Source organism: Sphaeramia orbicularis, chromosome 18, assembly GCF_902148855.1.
Source record: "Sphaeramia orbicularis chromosome 18, fSphaOr1.1, whole genome shotgun sequence".
Lineage (NCBI taxonomy): Eukaryota > Metazoa > Chordata > Actinopteri > Kurtiformes > Apogonidae > Sphaeramia > Sphaeramia orbicularis.
In genome coordinates, this window is record NC_043974.1 from 18,908,821 (window position 1) to 18,927,672 (window position 18,852).

Genomic DNA, 18,852 nt, shown 5'->3' on the forward strand with positions numbered 1-18,852 from the left:
AATGTAAATAACCTAAACAAATATAAACAACCTAAAATGTCTCAAGAGAAGTAAGTACAATTTTAACAATATTCTGCCTGTTATTAAATGTTTTGTATATTTGTCGATCCACTGTGATCTGTAAGTTATAATGTATATGTGTACATGATAAACTGAGGCAGAATACTGTTAAAAGTACACTTGTTTTTTCAGTTTGTTAATGTTACTCACATTGTTTGAAAGGATAGTTTGTAGATGTAAACCTTTTCATAATGTAAATTAACTTTTTTCGCTCTTAAACATAGAGAAAAGTTTGGAGTTGACATCATTTATATATTCATATGTTATTTTACTGGTTTGGTCCACTTCAGATCTAATTTAGCTGAATGTGGCCCCTGAACTAAAATGAGTTTGACACCCCTGAACTACAGAATACAAGATGTAAACATGGAACAAGTAATACCTTGGTCCAGATTATCCACAATAATCTCTCCAATACTGATCATCTGCTGGTTTATAATCAATACTCTGCTCCATAAATTTTCTCGTTCTATTAAAATTACCTCTGAAATATTACAACAGTACGACCGTCTGATATTTTCTGACTAAACTAAAGCTGAAATGTAAAAGGCTCATTCTCAAAGTGACTTATATATATGATTTCATGGCCTTTTATTTTATTTTCACCATAATGTTTGGTGCAAATAAAACACAGGAGAAAGCAGAGGATTCACACTGTGGAGTTTGACCCAATATTCAGCCGTGTGATGAATAAAACATACACTTTTTCTTAAACCAGTCCACTTGGCTGACGAGTCCAATAGTTATTTCAGGATATGGCTAGGGATGTAACGATTACCGGTATAACGATAAACCGTGGTAAAATTGCAGATGGTTGGTATTATCATTTAAATTCTAATTATCACGATAACCGTGTTTGATTACCACACTTTTAGGGGAAAAAATGCCTATGTAAAGCTGTGCTTTTATGCCAAATATTTGAGTATAGTTTTAACTGATTACAAATTTGATTTTCTATACCTAATATTTGGAACCAATATTCACTTTTAAAGTCTTTGAAAAGGTTCGTTAAACATCTTTGTGTTATTTATGCAATAAAGTATATACATTTTTCAAATCAGACTTTATATTTTTTGTGTGTTTTCTGGCCTTTTATGTTTATATAGAAGGTTAAAGTGAAAAAATAAAAGGCAGATGATATAGATGAAGTTGTGCTGAAAAAAAAGATCCCAAACATTTCTTTATATAGTATATAAAGGCAAAATCAAAAGTACTGAAAAACAGCCAAAATAGGCTCAGACCACTTAAGGTTAATACTTGAATGTTTCTGCCAACAGAAGGTACATTGTGCCAATTATTTTATTATTATTAATTTTTATACAACTTGGTTAAATTATTTCAGTGTGTGTGTAAGTACTTTTTGAACATTTTGAGTACAATTTCAATAATACTGTGATAATAATAACTGTGATAATTTTGGTCACAATAACCATGATATGAAATTTTCATATCGTTACATCCCTAGATATGGTCTTATTTTTTAATGCAAGTTATGTGTGTAGTGGCCAGACACATGACGTACACTCATCAGCCCTAACATTCTGACCACTGGCAGAAGTGATAATAATACTGATTATTTCAACCCAATGGAGATATGAGGCAGGAAGTTAACAATTAGTCCTCAAAGCTGATGTGATGAAACAGCAAAAGGATCAACATAATGACTTAGACCAGGTCCATGGTGTAACGGTGATGACTGGGTCAGGTCTTGTTGGGTGTTCCTGGTCTGCAGTGGTTACAACTGACCAAAAATGGACTAAGGAAGAACATCCCAATCATATCAAAATCAAATTTCATCATATTTATTCATTTCTGTTCATTGGACATATGATGTATTGTTGTACGTTTGGGTCTTTGAGAAACCACATGTACACCTCAAGCAGAGGTCGCGTTAACCGAAAATATTCCGTCACTGACTGATTTTTTTTTTTAAATGACTGAAAATTCTGAAGGCCGTCCGTCATTTTGACAGATTAAAATACTGAGGATAACCTACCAAAGAAAGTTTTCACACAACACTGTGAACAGAACCTGCTTGCAGGATCGTTGGTCTGTCTGTCTCTTAACAAGTCATCAAACAGTCCATACCAGCATCCTGCCTGTATAGAACCAACAGCACCACTGTTCACAACTACACTGAATACAACAGCAGGACTTCAGTCACATGACTCACCGTTAGTCCACCTGTAGTAGACCCCCTGTCCAGTTGGTGCCAGTGTGCTTATTAATCAGTTATTGTCAAGTCTTGTGTCATTGTTTAGCTGACTTTAGCCAAAATTAGATGCTACTTTTCTAGCGCAAAATGTGCAGACACCCGAGTCTCCTTAGTTATTTTAAAAAGCCCAGTAAATGTGATGACATTGATAAACCCGGTGAAAAAAGAGGGACTGGTGTGGTGAAGGATAACGGACAAGCAAGGAATACGCCGGTTCTGATGGCATTTGGTGTGTTATATGTATGTGTTTTCTATCTTTCATGTGTTATTTGATGGCATGTCAATTTGTGCCCAGATCTGTGGTTCACAGAACCTGAACCCTAACCCTCAGTGCATGGGATTGGACACTGCGTGAACATAGACAAGGAAAGCTTAGAATGTCTACAGATAACACACCAATTAAAAGTGGTGTATATAATTATGTGAGTTGTAATATCACGTTGGTTTATCAGCCAGCAGCAACTACAGCTGCTGCATCATTCAGATGTTTTTGAACATGAAATACTACTAAATATATCTTATTATCATTAAAAAATAAAAATTTGAAATGACATAATAATATGTTATGACGGAATTTTTACGACCCTGTCCGTCAAAATGACGGACAATAAAAATGTCTAGTGCAACCTCTGACCTCAAGTTGAAAAAGTTTGGGAATCACTGCTTTACATGGAGCAAAACAGATCAAGAGAATCTATAAATAGATTCACAAGAAAGTAGGAAAGTGTTTCATGCATGAGATCTTTCGGAGGAGGAGTCCAGACGCCCACTAAACGTCTTCCTACACCTCTGCTCTAGGTTTTATGAACAAACGGACATTAAATAATCACTGATTCTTATTTTCATTGGAACACTGGAGTTTTAATCACTGTAGAAATGTTCATCAAACTAAAACCAGTGTAGACTTTAGAAATGAGGCACGTACCTTGACTGGTGGTCCATGTGGAAGGTCCATGTTTCAATCCCATCCTGTGTGTTTCATTTCAGATCCACCGTCCACATACTGATGGACCAGAGCGTTCACGTACCCCATCCTGGGTTTAATCTCCTCATCAGAAGGGTTTATTCTCCTCAGCCAGTGTTTCTGTCCCCTTTTCCTCCCTGGTGTGGACTTTCATGTGGACTTTAACATAATCTTTGCGTGTAAATGTCTTCTTACAAACTGAGCAGCTGTATGGTTTTTCTCCTGTGTGTCGGATCATGTGATTGATCAGGTGTGCGTTCCTGGCAAAGCTCTGTCCACACACTGAACATCTGAAGGGCTTCTCTCCGGTGTGGACTTTGAGGTGTCTCTTCAGAATAGACCCTGAGCCAAAGGTTCTCCCACATTCAGAGCAGTTGTGTTTCATTGGACGTCCTTCAGCGCTCACGTACGAGGGTGGCCGTTTCTCCTGCGTATGTCTCCGCATGTGTTTCTTGTAATTATTTGCACATCCAAACTGTTTCCTACAGAGTGAACATGTGAAAGGCTTTACTCCAGTGTGACGCGCCGTGTGATGATCATATAAGTGGGACTTCCGGGCAAATTTTGTGCCACAAATGGAGCAGGTAAAGGGTTTCTCCCCTGTGTGAGTCGTCATGTGTCTCTTGACGTTATTTTTATACCTGAATCGTTTTTGACAAACTGCACATCTGAACGGTTTTCCTCCTGTGTGATGATAGAAGCCTGACTCTGGTTCATCGCTGTCCTCAGTGTCAGAGGAGTCTGTGGTCTTGTCATCGGGGTCCATTTGGAAACGTGGACGTGGATCTAAGCTCCGATCTGGTTCTGATCCTCTATAGAGCTCAGATCCATCTGTTCTGTCCTCAGTCCGTCTCTGATGGAAGTCTGATGACGGAGGTTTCTCTTCGTCCTCTTCACTCTTTACAGGAACAATAGTGTAGGGGGTCTCAGCCTCGTCCTCCTGCTTGATCATCACTTCCTCTTGTTCTTCTTTAATGGGGCGGGACTCTGGGTTCTCCTGGACAAGAGCATTGTTCCACCCCTGCTGCTGAAAACAAACGCCTTTACTGGGTTTGCTGTTCCCTGCCAGCCGCTGGACGTCCACAGGACACCCTGAAACACAAACACATTCAGGTAGAACCAGGGTTAGACAAGGTGGTGGATATTATAAAAAGCACATGTGGTGGAAAAAGCTGTCTACAGAGACAAAACTGGTGTTCTGTGTGGGTTTACTGCTGTCTGCAGAGATGACCCCCCCAACGAACAAAAACACAAGGCTGAGTCATGAGAGAGAGTGAGAACACAGCAGTGAGCCTTGTATACACAAGAGAAGAAGACAGTGGTAGAACAAAACCAAGATCACTGTCTTAGCTGACATCATGTACAATTCTGTGGTGCAATTTAGTTTAGGCTGTTTATTGTTTTTATCTATCTATCTATCTATCTATCTATCTATCTATCTATCTATCTATCTATCTATCTATCTATCTATCTATCTATTATATAGTTAAAACTATTACTGTTATCAACTTATTATAACTTTTATCCTCTGATTATTAAACTATACATACACACAAATACATACATATATCTATATCTATACACACACACACACATATATATATACATACATATATATATATATATATATATATATATATATATATATATATATATATGTGTGTGTGTGTGTGTGTGTGTGTGTGTATATATATATATATATATATATATACACACACACACACACACACACACACATACACACATACATATATACACACATATATATATATATATATATATATATATATATATATATATATATATATATATATATATATATATATATATATATATATATATATATATACTGTTTCTACTAGTACTTTCCAATCTGCAATTGCCTGTTTTTTGCCCTGAAGGGGAGGCAGGGGTTATTGTTTTTGGTTCGGTTTGTTTGTTTGTTAACACTCTAGCAGCAAAACTATTGGTTGAATTCATACCAAATTGGGTTTATAGATTACCAGTGACCCAGAATAGACGTAGTTTCAAAGTAAAAAGTAGGTCAAAGTTCCCATTTTTTATGAATTTTTAAAATCTGTTTTTCCTCATTTACTTATAATGGGTGAACTTTCAAATGTCTATAAAAACATCAAATTTGTTTCAATTACATCAAACTTGACACATATATAGAGGCAACTGATATGCTGACATCAGCACATGTATAGACATGATGACAATACTGTCTTCTTCTTTATAGTTATTATTTTGCTATTTTCTTGAAGTACTTCTTGTGTGTGTACATTCAGTGTGTGCTACTATTGCTTCCTCCATTTCCTGAGGGCTCTGAATAAAGTTCAATCTAATCTAATCTAATCTAATCTAATCTAATCTCTGGGTCAGAGGCCCTCTCACATGCAGGAGAACACTGATTGGGGGACTGTGTGCTGGTCATGTGTGTCAGTGTGAGATACTTTGTGTTCTGTGATCCACACAGCTCCTACTGTTGTTGAGAACAGAATGTGCTGTGTAATTAGATCAGTAGTTCAAGGCGGTGTGGAATGTTCTGTACGATGTGACTGTGAGTGCAGACAGGAGGTCTGAAGTTATAAAACTCAGGATTACACCAGTGGAGGTGAGATCATTTTGCCAGTACACACTGGAATACTGAGCTCATATTCACATATGTACAGTCTTCTATTTCTGGATCTTTATCTACAGTGGTGGAAAAAAGCTTCTGGACTCCCTTTGATAAATTATAATAAGAATCATCCTGAATTCACTGAACTCTACCCAGTACTGTCCCAGTCTCCAAACCCACATCCTCCTCCTGCACATGCTCAGTTCTGTCGAGGTCAAAACTGGATGATTCAACAAAATAATGAAACACATGAAGGTCATGACATGTTGAAACTGTCAAGAATTTAGTTTTGTTATTTTTTTCTTGTTAATCAACAAAACAATTTTGCCATTTGTTTTGAAACACAAAAAAGGCTTATTTTTTCCACATATTTCAAGATAATATTTGATAATGTGAAAAATGTTCATCTTTTTTCCACTACTGTATAATATGTATAGTATATATTCAAATTTCTGCTCCTCTCAGAGTATCTGTAACACAATAACTTCCCTCTGGGATGAATAAAGTATTCTGATTCAGATTTGACTGTGTTTCTTTGATATTACATGATATAAAGTTCAAACAGTTTTAATTTGACTACTTAATCTAATTACCTCTGCCAAGGAACGGTGGACGTTATGTTTTCATCAGGGTTTCATCAGGGGAAGTGTTGATACTGGCACAAGGAACCAGTGATTCAATTTTGGTGGTGATCGGGGGGGCACACATCCCAGTTTGGGAAACACTGCCTAAATTCCACATTTTAACACAAGCCACATACTGTTCTGTTTCTTTAACGCTCAAAGACCCAAACAGACACTGGCAACCAAAATGATCTACTGATCCAACATGTTTAATACCTTCTGAACCAATAAACCTATTAATATGTTGAAATAGTTCAGGTAAAGAGTAGTTTGTCGTCTTTTCATACTTATCAGATATGACCTATTTGGACGTTCAGAGGCTCCGCAGTTTTGCAGTTTGAAGAAAAAGTCACTTTTTTTCAGTTTTCTCTTTTTTGAAATAATGACCCTCAACTTTAACCTGAGTTTCTATGAACATCTACATGATCAGTGAATTAAATATAAAAAAATACCTGATATTCACTGAAAAAAACAAAACAAAAACCCCCCACAAAATACAGAAGATAATCTTATCATAGATGTTGATCAATCACTTAAAAAAGACTGAATAGAGAGAGAAATTATTATGGGAGCTGCCACAAAAGTAGCACTGGGTCTTTATACTTTAAGGATTTTTTGTCATTAAATTAGTACTTTTTAGTGCAAAATAATTACATTTTCTAAATCTTCAATATGGCCCAAATCCTCCGTTGTTGACTAAAAAATAAGGAACCATAAAACAAATAAACACAAACCTGCTCTGTGTAACAGGACTTTGGGTTTGAAAACAGTGTCCAGTAGCTTCTGCTGCCGTTTGTTCTCGTTTGCTGAACGACAGATTTGCTGCTTGTACTCAGCGATGGTTCTGTCAAACAGCTCACAGATGTGTTCAGCCGCTGCCGGTCGACTCTGCTTCACCAGCGTCTTCAGCATCAGGCCCTGGTCCACCTCACTGGCCCACAGTTCCTCCTGGTCCTCTTTGATGTATAGGGGTCTGGGGTCGTCCTGGTCCAGACTGGGGCTCCATCCCTGATGCTCTTTACTTAAAAGTTGGACATCTGCCAAAGAAATATAATGTAACATCAAAAAGCAAATAGTAACATCTGCTGTGTTTATATTTGTACTCCATTTCACAGTTTAATTTTTTAGATTTAATGAAACTGACCACATCAGTTTTACTTTAGATCAGGGGTGTCAAACTCATTTTAGTTCAGGGGCCACATTCAGCCTTACACGATATAAAGTGGGCTGCACCAGTAAAATAATATAAATAATAGGATAATAACTTTTGAGTGAAAAAGTAAAATTCCATAATGAAAATTTACATCTATGAATTGCACTTCAACATAACATGAACAAATATGAAGAACCTGTAAATATTTAGAAAAATAAGTGCACTTTTAACAATGTTATGCGTTAGTTTATCATTTATACATGTGAATCACAACTTACAGATCACAGTGGATCTAAAAATACACCAAACAGTTAATAACAGGGAGAATATTATTAAAATTACACATACTTCTCTTAAGAGATTTCAGATATTCACTTTTTTTTTTTTATAAAAGGGCTGGTCTATAAATGTAAATATTTTTGTGTAATGTAACTTTTTTACACTAAAACAAAGAGAAAAATTTGCAGTTTTCATAATTTATACGTTATTATGAAAGTATTTTACTGGTCTGATCATTTTTAGATTGAATTGACCTAAAATGATTTTTACATCCTTGATTGATAATATCTTCAATGTCATTTTTGCATTTCACAAATTCATCCCAGGGGCTGGAATGGACCCTTTGGCGGGCTGGATTTGGCCCCCAGGCCGCATGTTTGACACCTGTGCTTTAGATGAATTAAGTCAAATCAGGAACCTGTCTCTGGTCTGCTTTATTTAAGCTTTTGCAGATATGAGGATCCAAACCGTTATAGTCGGTAAAGGACTGATGAAGAGTGTAATTAACTGTTAATGGTCTCACATAAGTCACAGCAAAACAAAGAGGAGAATGAGGAGGGAACCTTCATTAATGGAATATGGGTAAAGGCCTCTATGAGGATCCAACCAATGAAATCAGAAGCAAAACCTTCAATATATGCACTCATCCTTTAGAGCAAATCCCATCTCCAGTGTCCACCTGTAATGAATGTCATTAACAAACACATTTGTCTTGACAAATTTCATGCTACAAAATGCATTTTCTGGAGGAACTGTACATGACTGATGACTGAGGCTGTCTCACTTTACTATACATGCCTAAATCTAGAGTGTACTGTGTTGCATAAATGAAACATGAAGGTAATAATAGTGCCAGGTAAGGGTTGGAAGCTGCATCTGGAAATATTAAAATCTTAAATTAAAATCTTGCAGGATTCTCTCATCCTTTAAAAGACCATTGTTAATACTGATTTTAATGCTTAATGCTGACCATAAGTTTTCTTTTCCTGGCTCCTCACAACTGTTAGTTTGTCAGACACCTGTGTCCTTCAAAACATGAATGTTTCTCTCAGTCAGCTTCTCAATTCTGCATATTGTAAGCTACTTTATCTCTAAAGATAGCACAATGTACAGTTTGACCTTTTAGCCCATAGCAGAACATGAGCTCTCTCAGTTCTGGAATTCAACAAAGAGTTACTTTCCCAAACTTCCCAGAATGACTCCAAGGTCTTACATTCTGTCCTGTGTCCATCTGACATTTTTTCTTTACTTAGCAACAGCATCATACGTCATATTTTATATTAACCAATCCCATGTAAGCTTAGCACAGCCTCTATAAATTAGACTGATTTTCTGTATTAGGTAGAACTGACTCTTGAGAGAGGGCGAAGCTTCATCTGTCAGTTTTCTCATTTGTGCACAAATAAACGGACTGCCTGATTGAAGCAAATCCATTCTCCACGAAGTCTTTGTTGTTTTCCAACCATCACACCATTGTAAGGTGCAACACAGCACCTTAAACCTTAAAGATTATGAATAATCTTCTGCCACTCTGAACAGAAATCTACTGTAGATAGTGTTTTAAAGTTTTTAAAAGTGAAGGTTTACTATTTGTGAAAGAGCAGGTTTGTGATTTTTATATGACGTGATAAAAGGTTAAGAAATGATTCATCATGAATTTTTTAGTCAAAAAAAAAAAAACAAAAAAAACAGCTCGTGTTTTCAAGAAGATAATGATGTGATAAAGCAGGGGTGTCAAACTCATTTTGCTTCAGGGGTCATATTTAGCCCAATTTGATCTCAAGCAGGCCAGACCAGTAAAATAATGACTTAATAACCTATAAATAATGACAAATCCAAGTTTTTCTTTTAGTTTTAGCACAAAAAAACCCCAGTTAAATTATGAAAATATTTACATTTTACAAAAAAGATGTGAATAACCTGAAAAAACAGAAATTTCTTTAGAAAAATGGGCTCTGTGCACAGCTCCACTGGGTCATTCCATGTCAAATCACCCAAAAAAAAAAGACATTTTAAACCCCACCTCCTCCAAATTCAATGAAAATTGGTTTATAGGTAAATCCTAGCCAGAAAAGACAAATTTTCAAATTTTAGCAAAATCGGACCAACGGTTTTTGAGATATCGCCATTTCTTTTTTTCACTTTTTCGCGAAAAACGGTGTGGCCACCAAATTTCAAAGTGCTGTATCTCAGCAACCAGTGGTCCGATTTTCAAAATAAAGTATATTTGTGAAGGGGAGATCATAAGGAATCTAAGTACATCATTAGTTTTATCTTTTAAGTGATATATCTCATCATGACCTTTTGACCAATATTTTGACCTTGAAATTGACAATTTGGGACAAATGACCCCGCGACGACTTTTCCTGAAAATTGTAGCCCAACATGTTGCCTACAACATATAAAGAAATTGGAGAGGTAATATTTTTCATTTTGAAGCAATATCAATTAGAATGAGACATACTTGCCACTACATCTCATCATCCCTGTATTCTATGTACATAAACCATGTACAGTATTATCCATGTACATCACATATTCACAAAGTCAAGAGAAGATATATGCCAATTATCAGTCTTAATATGGAAAATCCAGTGTCTTTAGTCTTTTTATGTAATGACATGTCTATTCAGTGTCAAGAATCCATTTGTTGCATTCACTTGAAATCCTGAAAAGGTCATCTGAAGAGAGGCAATAGTTTCTAGTAGAGGAGGAGGTTAGGTACGGAGCAGTTATCACACATAAAATATCCGACTCCGGAATCCAACATTGGTCATCCCTTGATGGCCAATGGAAGGTTTTAGCAGGTCCAGATGGATGCATACATTTGATGTGGTAGTCACCGAATTCCTCAGAAATTTCGTCAACTAGTCCGATCCACGGATGTTCATCGTACATACAGCAGACGAAATTCTGCTGTTTTATTTCCAAGGGAATTTGCATGACCCTGGGTGTACATGTTTCATTGTTGGCGTCTTGGATTTGTACCAAATCTGGAGGACTGTCCTGCTCAGAGAGTTTAAAGGCTTTAATCTGAGTGAGGGAGACAGGTACAAAACGATGATACTGCAGAGTGCCTTTGATAGTCCTTGCTAACTGGAATCGAGGTTTGAGGTTTTCTTCGTTGGCGGCGACTTCATCTTGTGTGACATGAAAGAAGGAGATTCCAGGGATATTCTTGACACAGTATTCAAACATTGCTTTAGAATCCAGAATATAACCTTCAGTAACACACTGCAGACTGGCCTTTGTGACCAATCGTTTTATTTTTATTTATTTTTATTTTTATTTATTTTATTTATTTTTCATTCTTGTGTATGATGTAATTTAGGGCAGACTTGAGGTCTGCAGTTAACAGACATCAAAGGCTGAGGGAAATTTAGTGGCAGACATATGGTCTGCAGTTTAAGTGGGTTAGGTCATGTGACCCCTGACTTGTATTCTAGATATTTTTGAATAAAGTTTCAGTTGAGAATAGCATGCACTACTGCAAGCAAGTGGTTTTGAGTTGTCTTGTTAGTAGTGTAGAGACAGAGAACATGTTAACCATGTGGTAAGCATATAATGTGTGAAATGTGTTGAATTGTGTGTACGGATGTACATAGAATGTACAGGAGTAGGACTTTTAGCTGTGGTAATGCACATTTCAAACTGATGCTGCTTCAAAATGAAAAATATTACCTCTCCAGTTTCTTCATATGTTGTAGGCAACATGTTGGGCTTCAGTTTTCAGGAAAAGTTGTCGCGGGGTCATTTGTCCCAAATTGTCAATTTCAAGGTCAAAATATAGGTCAAAAGGTCATGATGAGATATATCACTTAAAAGATAAAACTAATGATGTACTTAGATTCCTTATGATCTCCCCTTCACAAATATACTTTATTTTTGAAAATCGGACCACTGGTTGCTGAGATACAGCACTTTAAAATTTGGCGGCCACAACGTTTTTCGCGAAAAAGTGAAAAAAAGAAATGGCGATATCTCAAAAACCGTTGGTCCGATTTTGCTAAAATTTGAAAATTTGTCTTTTCTGGCTAGGATTTACCTATAAACCAATTTTCATTGAATTTGGAGGAGGTAGGGTTTAACTCATTGGGTGATCTGACATGGAATGACCCCACTACTTCCTGAGCTTCAGGTGGGTCCTTTATTTCCTGTCTTTCATTATTGGACACACTGATTAATCCAGGTGTGCATAATCAATCAGTTGTCCCAACAAGTAGCAGACATACCTGGATTAATTAGTTTGTCCAATAATGAAAGGCAGGAAATAAAGGACCAACCTGAAGTTCAGGAAGTAGTGGGGCTGTGCATAGAGCCCATTAATGCAATTTTAACAATGTAACTCCTCGACTTATTATTTATACATGTACATTTACACAGTATGTTCCATAAACATTTGGTAACAGGCAGAATCTTGTAAAAATGTTGGAGTTTGGAACTAAAATTTGAACAACTTCTACAATATTGCATCTGTTATTATTAACACAACTACAGATCACAGTGGATCCATAGAAGCACCAAACATTTAGTAACAGGCAGAATATTGTTCAAATTGCACATTTCGAGTTGTTCATCTTTGTTTTTATTTATGTATTTATTTGCATTTTATTGTGAAAGAATAGTTTTGTAAATGTAAATACTTTCACAGTGTAATTTTTTTTTTTTTTTTCACTTAAATTTTTTCCACATAATTTTGCTCAAAGAAAATTTGTCGTCATTATTTATGGGTTACTGTGTTGTTATTTTTACTGTAGATCACATTGGTCTGTATGTGGAACCTGAACCAAAATGATTTTGACAACCTGGACTGTTCAGGTTAATTTTTGCACTTTCATCCTGCGGCCCACATTGGAACCTTTGACGGGCCAGATTTGGCCCCCGGGCCGCATATTTGACACCTGGGATTTAGTGTAAAGCATAAAGCAGATTCAAAACCGTAAAGTGGAATTATTTGCCGTAAACGAAACTGTAGAAAAGCAGAGCAGGAAGGGGAATCTACAGATAAAAGGATTAAACAGAATAACAAGAGTTGTGTCCTTCATGCTTTTGGACCATGTTTATAGATCTCTGAATGCAGGTTGATGGATTTAAAGGCAGTTTATCAGGTGAATACATGTGATTTTAGGCTCAGCTGAACTCACCTGGTGTTTGGAACTGGACCTCTGGGTTGAAAACTGCCTCCAGGAGTTTCTGTTGTCGCTCATGTTCCTCTTTTAATCGACAAAGCTCCTCCTCACACTCTGAAATCCTCCTGACAAACACCTCAGGTATCCCCTCAGCATCCACTGTTACTCTCTGCTTCAGAAACGCTCTCAGTATTTGGACTTTGGACATTTTCACACCGCGACACTAACTTCTGTCCACAGTTTCCACAGCTGCCCACGAGCTAAGCTAAGCTAACATTAGCATCATTGGGCTGATACAATAAAACAGCCGTGTCACACCCGAGGAGTGTCCACGGTACATCCAGCCCACTCAGGAGGGTTTATCCACATGTAGAGAGGGTCCAAAAGAGCAGGTTTTGTGAATTTATTTCACTCTTGTCACCGAATGACACAGGATTGTTCCCTGTCGCCACCTGCCTGTTGGTGGTGTAAACAGCGCTGATCCGCATTAGCTCCACCTGTCGGACTGGAGTGGACACGACAGTAATTACAGCTGAACGGCACTAGTTTCACCACAGATTTAATATCTGCTTTTATTCAATTTTGTGTAATTTTCCATGTTATTTTTAAAGCATATAGGACAGGTAACTACCATGGATCATTTTCTAATTATATATTTAAAGTTTATAAATTTTTTAACTCAACTGTGCATGAAATGTGATGCAAGTAAAAGACAATAAAAACAAAGTATTTAAACAATAAAAGATGATTAGATAGAGCAGGGCTGTCAAACTCATTTTTGCTTCAGGGGCCATATTTAGCCCAACTGGATCTCAAGCCAGCCAGACCAATAAAATAATGACTTAATAACTTATAAAATAATGACAAATCCAAGTTTTTCTTTTTGTTGTAGTACAAAAACACACAATAAAATTATGAAAATATTTACATTTTACAAAAAAGATGTGAATAACCTGAAAAAATAGAAATTTAATTTGAAAATTAGTGCAACTTTAACAATATTATGCCTCGACTTATTATTTATACATGTACATTACACACAATGTTACATAAACATTTGGTAACAGGCAGAATATTGTTAAAATTTTGGAGTTTGGAACAAAAATTTTAACAATTTCTACAATATTCCATCTCTTACTAACAACTACAGATCACAGTGGCTCTATAAATGCACCAAACATTTAGTAACAGGCAGAATATTGTTCAAATTGCCCATTTCAGGTTGTTCATCTCTGTTTTTATTTATGTATTTATTTGCATTTTATTGTGAAAGAATAGTTTTGTAAATGTAAATATTTTCACAGTGTAATGTTATTTTTTTTCCCACATAATTTTTCCCAAAGAAATTTTGTCGTTGTCATTATTTATGGGTTATTGTGTTGTTATTTTTACTGTAGATCACATTGGTCTGTATGTGGAACCTGAACCAAAAGGATTGTGACAACCTTAACTGTTCAGGTTAATTTTTGCACTTTCATCCCGTGGGCCGGAACAGAACCTTTGGCCGCATGTTTGACACCTGTGAGATAGGGCATAGGATCCATTAACCCATAAAGACCCAAACATCCACTGTTAACCAAAACCATCTACAGATATAAGCTGTTTAATATCTGTTGACCCACTAATCCTATCAATACATGTAAATAATTGGTGTAAAATTGATTCACCAGTGAAACCAGTGGAGTTTGAGAAATGACAGTGGATGGAAACATTAGTTTATGTTCAGTTAATGATAGATTTGCTGAAAAAGTCACTTTTTCTTCAGTTTTCTCTGTTTTTGATATGATAAACCACAATGTTGATCTGACTTTTTATGAACATCTACATTATTAGTTAATTAAATGTAAGAAAATACCTGATTCTTAATGAAAAAAACACAAAATACAGAAGATAATATTACAAGAAATGGTGATAAATCACTTAAGGAAGGTTAAATACAGAGAAAAAGTCCTTTGGGAACAGCCACAAAAGTAACACTGGGTCTTTATGAGTTTAAACAAAAATAGAAAAGCAGAAAATAATTTTAGAAAATGCAATTTAAAATGGCTGACAGAATATTCAGACCTCCAGACTTGGTGTGATAAGACCAAGTTAAAGCATCCATTCATAGATTCAAAAACAGAGAAATGTTTTCGACTTGGGCTTATGAATGACTACATTTGCAGTAAATCTAATCGCCTGTCGTACTGGGTTTATATTCCTTAAACCATAAAGACCCAGAACTACTTTTGTGGTAGTTCCCAAGTGATTTTTTAATCTCTATATCTAGGCTTTCTTAAATGATTTGTCACCATTTATCATAAAATAATCTGCTGTATTTTGCATGTTTCATGTAAAAATCTGGTATTTTCCAATATTTAACGCAATGATCATGTAGATGTTCATAAAACCTCAGATTAAAGTTGAGGGTTATTATGTCAAAAACAGAGAAAACTGACCTTTTCATCAAAATATATCAATAACTGAACATAAACCCAGTGTCTCCATCCACTGTCATTGATCCAACTCCATGGGTTTTACTGGTGAACCAATGTTGTAGAAGATGTCAGTGACAGTGTTTCTACGGTAACTAAGGAGCCTCTGAAATGGGTCATATCTGATGACCATGAAAAGATGACAAACTGTATTTTACACCAATTATTTACATGTATTGATGGGATTAGTGGATCAACATATTAAACAGTTTAGATCAGTAGATGGTTTTGGTCACTGGTGTATATTTGGGTCTTTACGGGTTAAACATGTCACTAATGTTCTTTGCTTTATTTTCATGGTAAAGCTGTAAATTTCTTTTATTTATTTATTTTTTTTGTCTGGGTCAGAAGGAAAGAATGTCTATTCAGTCATGACACAAACCAACTGACGTACAAGTTATGAGAGTGATTTATTCCAGGATGCAGGTTGAGTGCACGATGCTTCCTGATGAGGACACACAATTGTTTTAATCGCAAAATCAACAAATCAAACAAACCATCAGAAAGAGGCAAAGGAGGAAAAGCAACTCAGTGTGTTTAAAACCCCATAGTTGGTGCCATTCGCTGTGAAGTCCTTCCCCATTAATATCAGAACATCAGAAATCCCACCATCCCCTTTGTTAAAGAGGACATTAATACAATGACACATCACTAGAAAACTAATAACAAGCCAAACATGAGCAGAATATGTACAAAAGATGAATTAAGTTGTAAACCAGAGCGGGTGAGTGTGATCTGCTGTTTGTTTGCATCAAACACAGATCAGAGGGTTATTTTAGTGTTTACGTTTGGAAGTCTATGAAGGCGTCCCGTCAAAAGACTTGCTTGGCTGCTGTCGGTTACATGTGGACAGCGTGTCTTACATCATTAGTGCAATCATACAAACAAAACTTCAGCAAAAGGCAACAGAAACACTAACCAGTGCTTACAGGTACTGAGAAAAGAGACGAAAACGGACAAGTGTATCAAAAATATCCATCTAAATAGTCGCCGCTGTGTAAATGTGAGTATCTTCATAAGACAATAAAATTATTTCCAGTAACAATGAAGACCATAAAATTACAGTCGCGGAAAACATGATTAGACCATCAAAAGTCATCAAAAATAATGGTTATGCAATCAAGTACTGACTCCTGTGTGGATCATGTGACTAAAAGAGACAGAAAAGAAAACATGAAATGCCTAAAAGCACTGTTTTTGCCTTAGATATCGATGTAAGAACTGAAGTGATTTTGGTTATTATCAAGAAAACATCAGCTCTGAAATTAAACTCTTAGGAGCTATTTTTGTTGTTATTATTATATTTGTCCAAACAAACGTACCTTTAGTTGTACCAGGCATTAAAATGAACAAGAAATTGAAGAAAACAAGGGGCGGTCTAATACTTTTTTCCGCGACTGTATGTTGCTCATGAGTTTACACTGAAAATACAAAAAAAAAAAAAAAAAAGGACACGTGAGCAGGCAATGGCGTTGATCCAGATGGAAACAGTGAGAGTTTCTCAAGTTAAGGAACCTCAGTGAAGAAATCGCTGTGTATTTTGGTAGTAGTGTAAAACACACGCACACACGTCAAAGGGAATATGTACAAAGTGGAGATTGTTTGTATTTACACATTTTACATACAACAAACCGAACCTTTAAAGAGACATGATTCCACTGTGGGCTACGCCTAATATAGGCTGATACAGTACATCAACTACACCTTCCCTCCATGACGGCAACCTTTGTCTCCAGGGCAACGAGTCTGCTTTGACCTCTGACCTGGAAAATGTGGGGTGGAGGAGGAGGAAGAGGACAAGGGGGAGGAAGAGGAAGGGGTGTACTGTTCGAAATAAACCCAACTCCAGGTATGTTACTGAGCAGATCAGCGTCTGCCATTTCAGGCACCATGGGACAGACAGCGTTCTCCTACGAAGGTGCTCGTTTTAGACACTTACACGTATGTGACGCCAGTTCAGAATGTGAGTCAGACTAACACAAAATGACGCAGAGTGAACATACAGTATAGTCCAAAAGACGGAGCTATTATGTGTGTGTGGGGAATTTAAGAAAGTGCAACATCGCCCTCTTGTGTTTGCATCTGGGAATATGCAAATCCACTGGGGTTTTCCTACGCCTACATTCCTTTCACAGGATATTATTGCCTTTGAGAGAGAGTTTCTAGTGTTTGTGAAGAAAAACAAAAGGAGTAAAGAGGAAAAATCTGTTTTTTCTGCCATCGATGTCACAACTATCGTTAGTGTTTGGAAACCAACACGAGTCTTTGGCCACTTGTTAGCGTGAGCGGCTCAACTGCTTTAACCTTTTCTGTGCTGATGTTTCTGCTCCTGTGAGTCATGCCGGCTGATTCTGAGTGTCTACATGTGACAGACAACGTACACACATTTCTTTTTTTTTTTTTTTTTCTCCAAAACACAGATGAGTGAGTGTCCTTGGTGTGACGCCATCCAGACCTCCATCCTCAGCAGGCATCAGTGTGGGTCTCCACGGCCAGGGGGGAAAAGGGAGGAAAGGGCTCGGGGGGGGGTGGGGCTTGGAAAGACGCGTTAGCAGAGCTCCTCCCATCTGTTAGCAGGAAGAGACTTCAGGGGGTTCAGACTCCGCCCCTAAAAAACAAAACAACAAAAACACACACCAAAGCTGGAGCTGAGGAGTCCATGGAGGTGAAGAGTCCAGAAGGAGGAGAGGGAAGAGGACAGGACAGACGCAGAGTGGAGTCCCTGTGCTCGTTAGCCGGCTAGGCTAGGCTAGCTCATTAGCGTTGCCATGGCAGCCATCAGCTGGTCAGGTAATTGTGTAGTTCTCTGGTTGAGTTGATGCTCAGGACCACACCAGAATGGTTGCCTGGCAACAAGAAGGCAGAAGAAACAGACAAGTACTGAGCAACGATGAAGAATGAAAAGGACGAAACCAGAACATGTAAAAATAACCTGTGGAGCTCCGACAGCGATGACAGAAACAAATGTGTGTGTGTGTGTGGACACGTTGTCAACAGTCTGTTCTGTTTATTTAGTTGGATTTGTCTCCAATTCGGTTTGGCTAAAGCATGAAGCATTTATTAGTTATTCTAAGTTTTTCAGGTAATATGAATAAGGATTAACCCTGTTGTTTTGTTTGACTTCCTGATGAAGGGTCGAAGCTGAAACTCGTTGAAGTGTTTAAGGTCCATACATGACCATGCCATGACAATAAAGGCTTAAACAGTGCCTTGGAGTTTTCTTCCTGTTCCTCATCTACTTTATGAATCCCTTTTTCCAAAGAGCACCTCAAACAAACTCTTTTTGGGTCCTAGAAGCATTCCTTCCCATGATTTTTTTTAAGTCTGTTCTGTTC

At 37.0% G+C, this 18,852-nt stretch overlaps 2 protein-coding genes across 10 annotated transcripts in view; both read right to left on the reverse strand.

The window, feature by feature from the left end:
• The window catches only part of LOC115438550 (gastrula zinc finger protein XlCGF57.1-like), a 22,885-nt gene extending 9,383 nt beyond the window's left edge, over window positions 1-13,502 (reverse strand). For 2 of the 3 annotated variants that reach the window (XM_030162216.1, XM_030162217.1), the window contains exons 1-3: window positions 13,059-13,502; window positions 7,217-7,519; window positions 3,201-4,331 (exon numbers count right to left, since the gene is read on the reverse strand). In XM_030162216.1, the coding sequence (XP_030018076.1) occupies window positions 3,328-4,331; window positions 7,217-7,519; window positions 13,059-13,251 (1,500 nt within the window). In that variant the 5' untranslated portion in view covers window positions 13,252-13,502 and the 3' untranslated portion in view covers window positions 3,201-3,327. The remainder of the gene's footprint in view (window positions 1-3,200; window positions 4,332-7,216; window positions 7,520-13,058) is intronic. The other variant, XM_030162218.1, reaches the window with a different exon arrangement.
• A 3,596-nt stretch (window positions 13,503-17,098) lies between these two features.
• Window positions 17,099-18,852, reverse strand: part of sorcs2 (sortilin-related VPS10 domain containing receptor 2) — a 593,249-nt gene continuing 591,495 nt past the window's right edge. For all 7 annotated transcript variants that reach the window (XM_030162130.1, XM_030162128.1, XM_030162129.1 and 4 more), the window contains one exon: window positions 17,099-18,363. In XM_030162130.1, coding sequence (XP_030017990.1) covers window positions 18,296-18,363 — 68 coding nt within the window. In that variant the 3' untranslated portion in view covers window positions 17,099-18,295. The remainder of the gene's footprint in view (window positions 18,364-18,852) is intronic.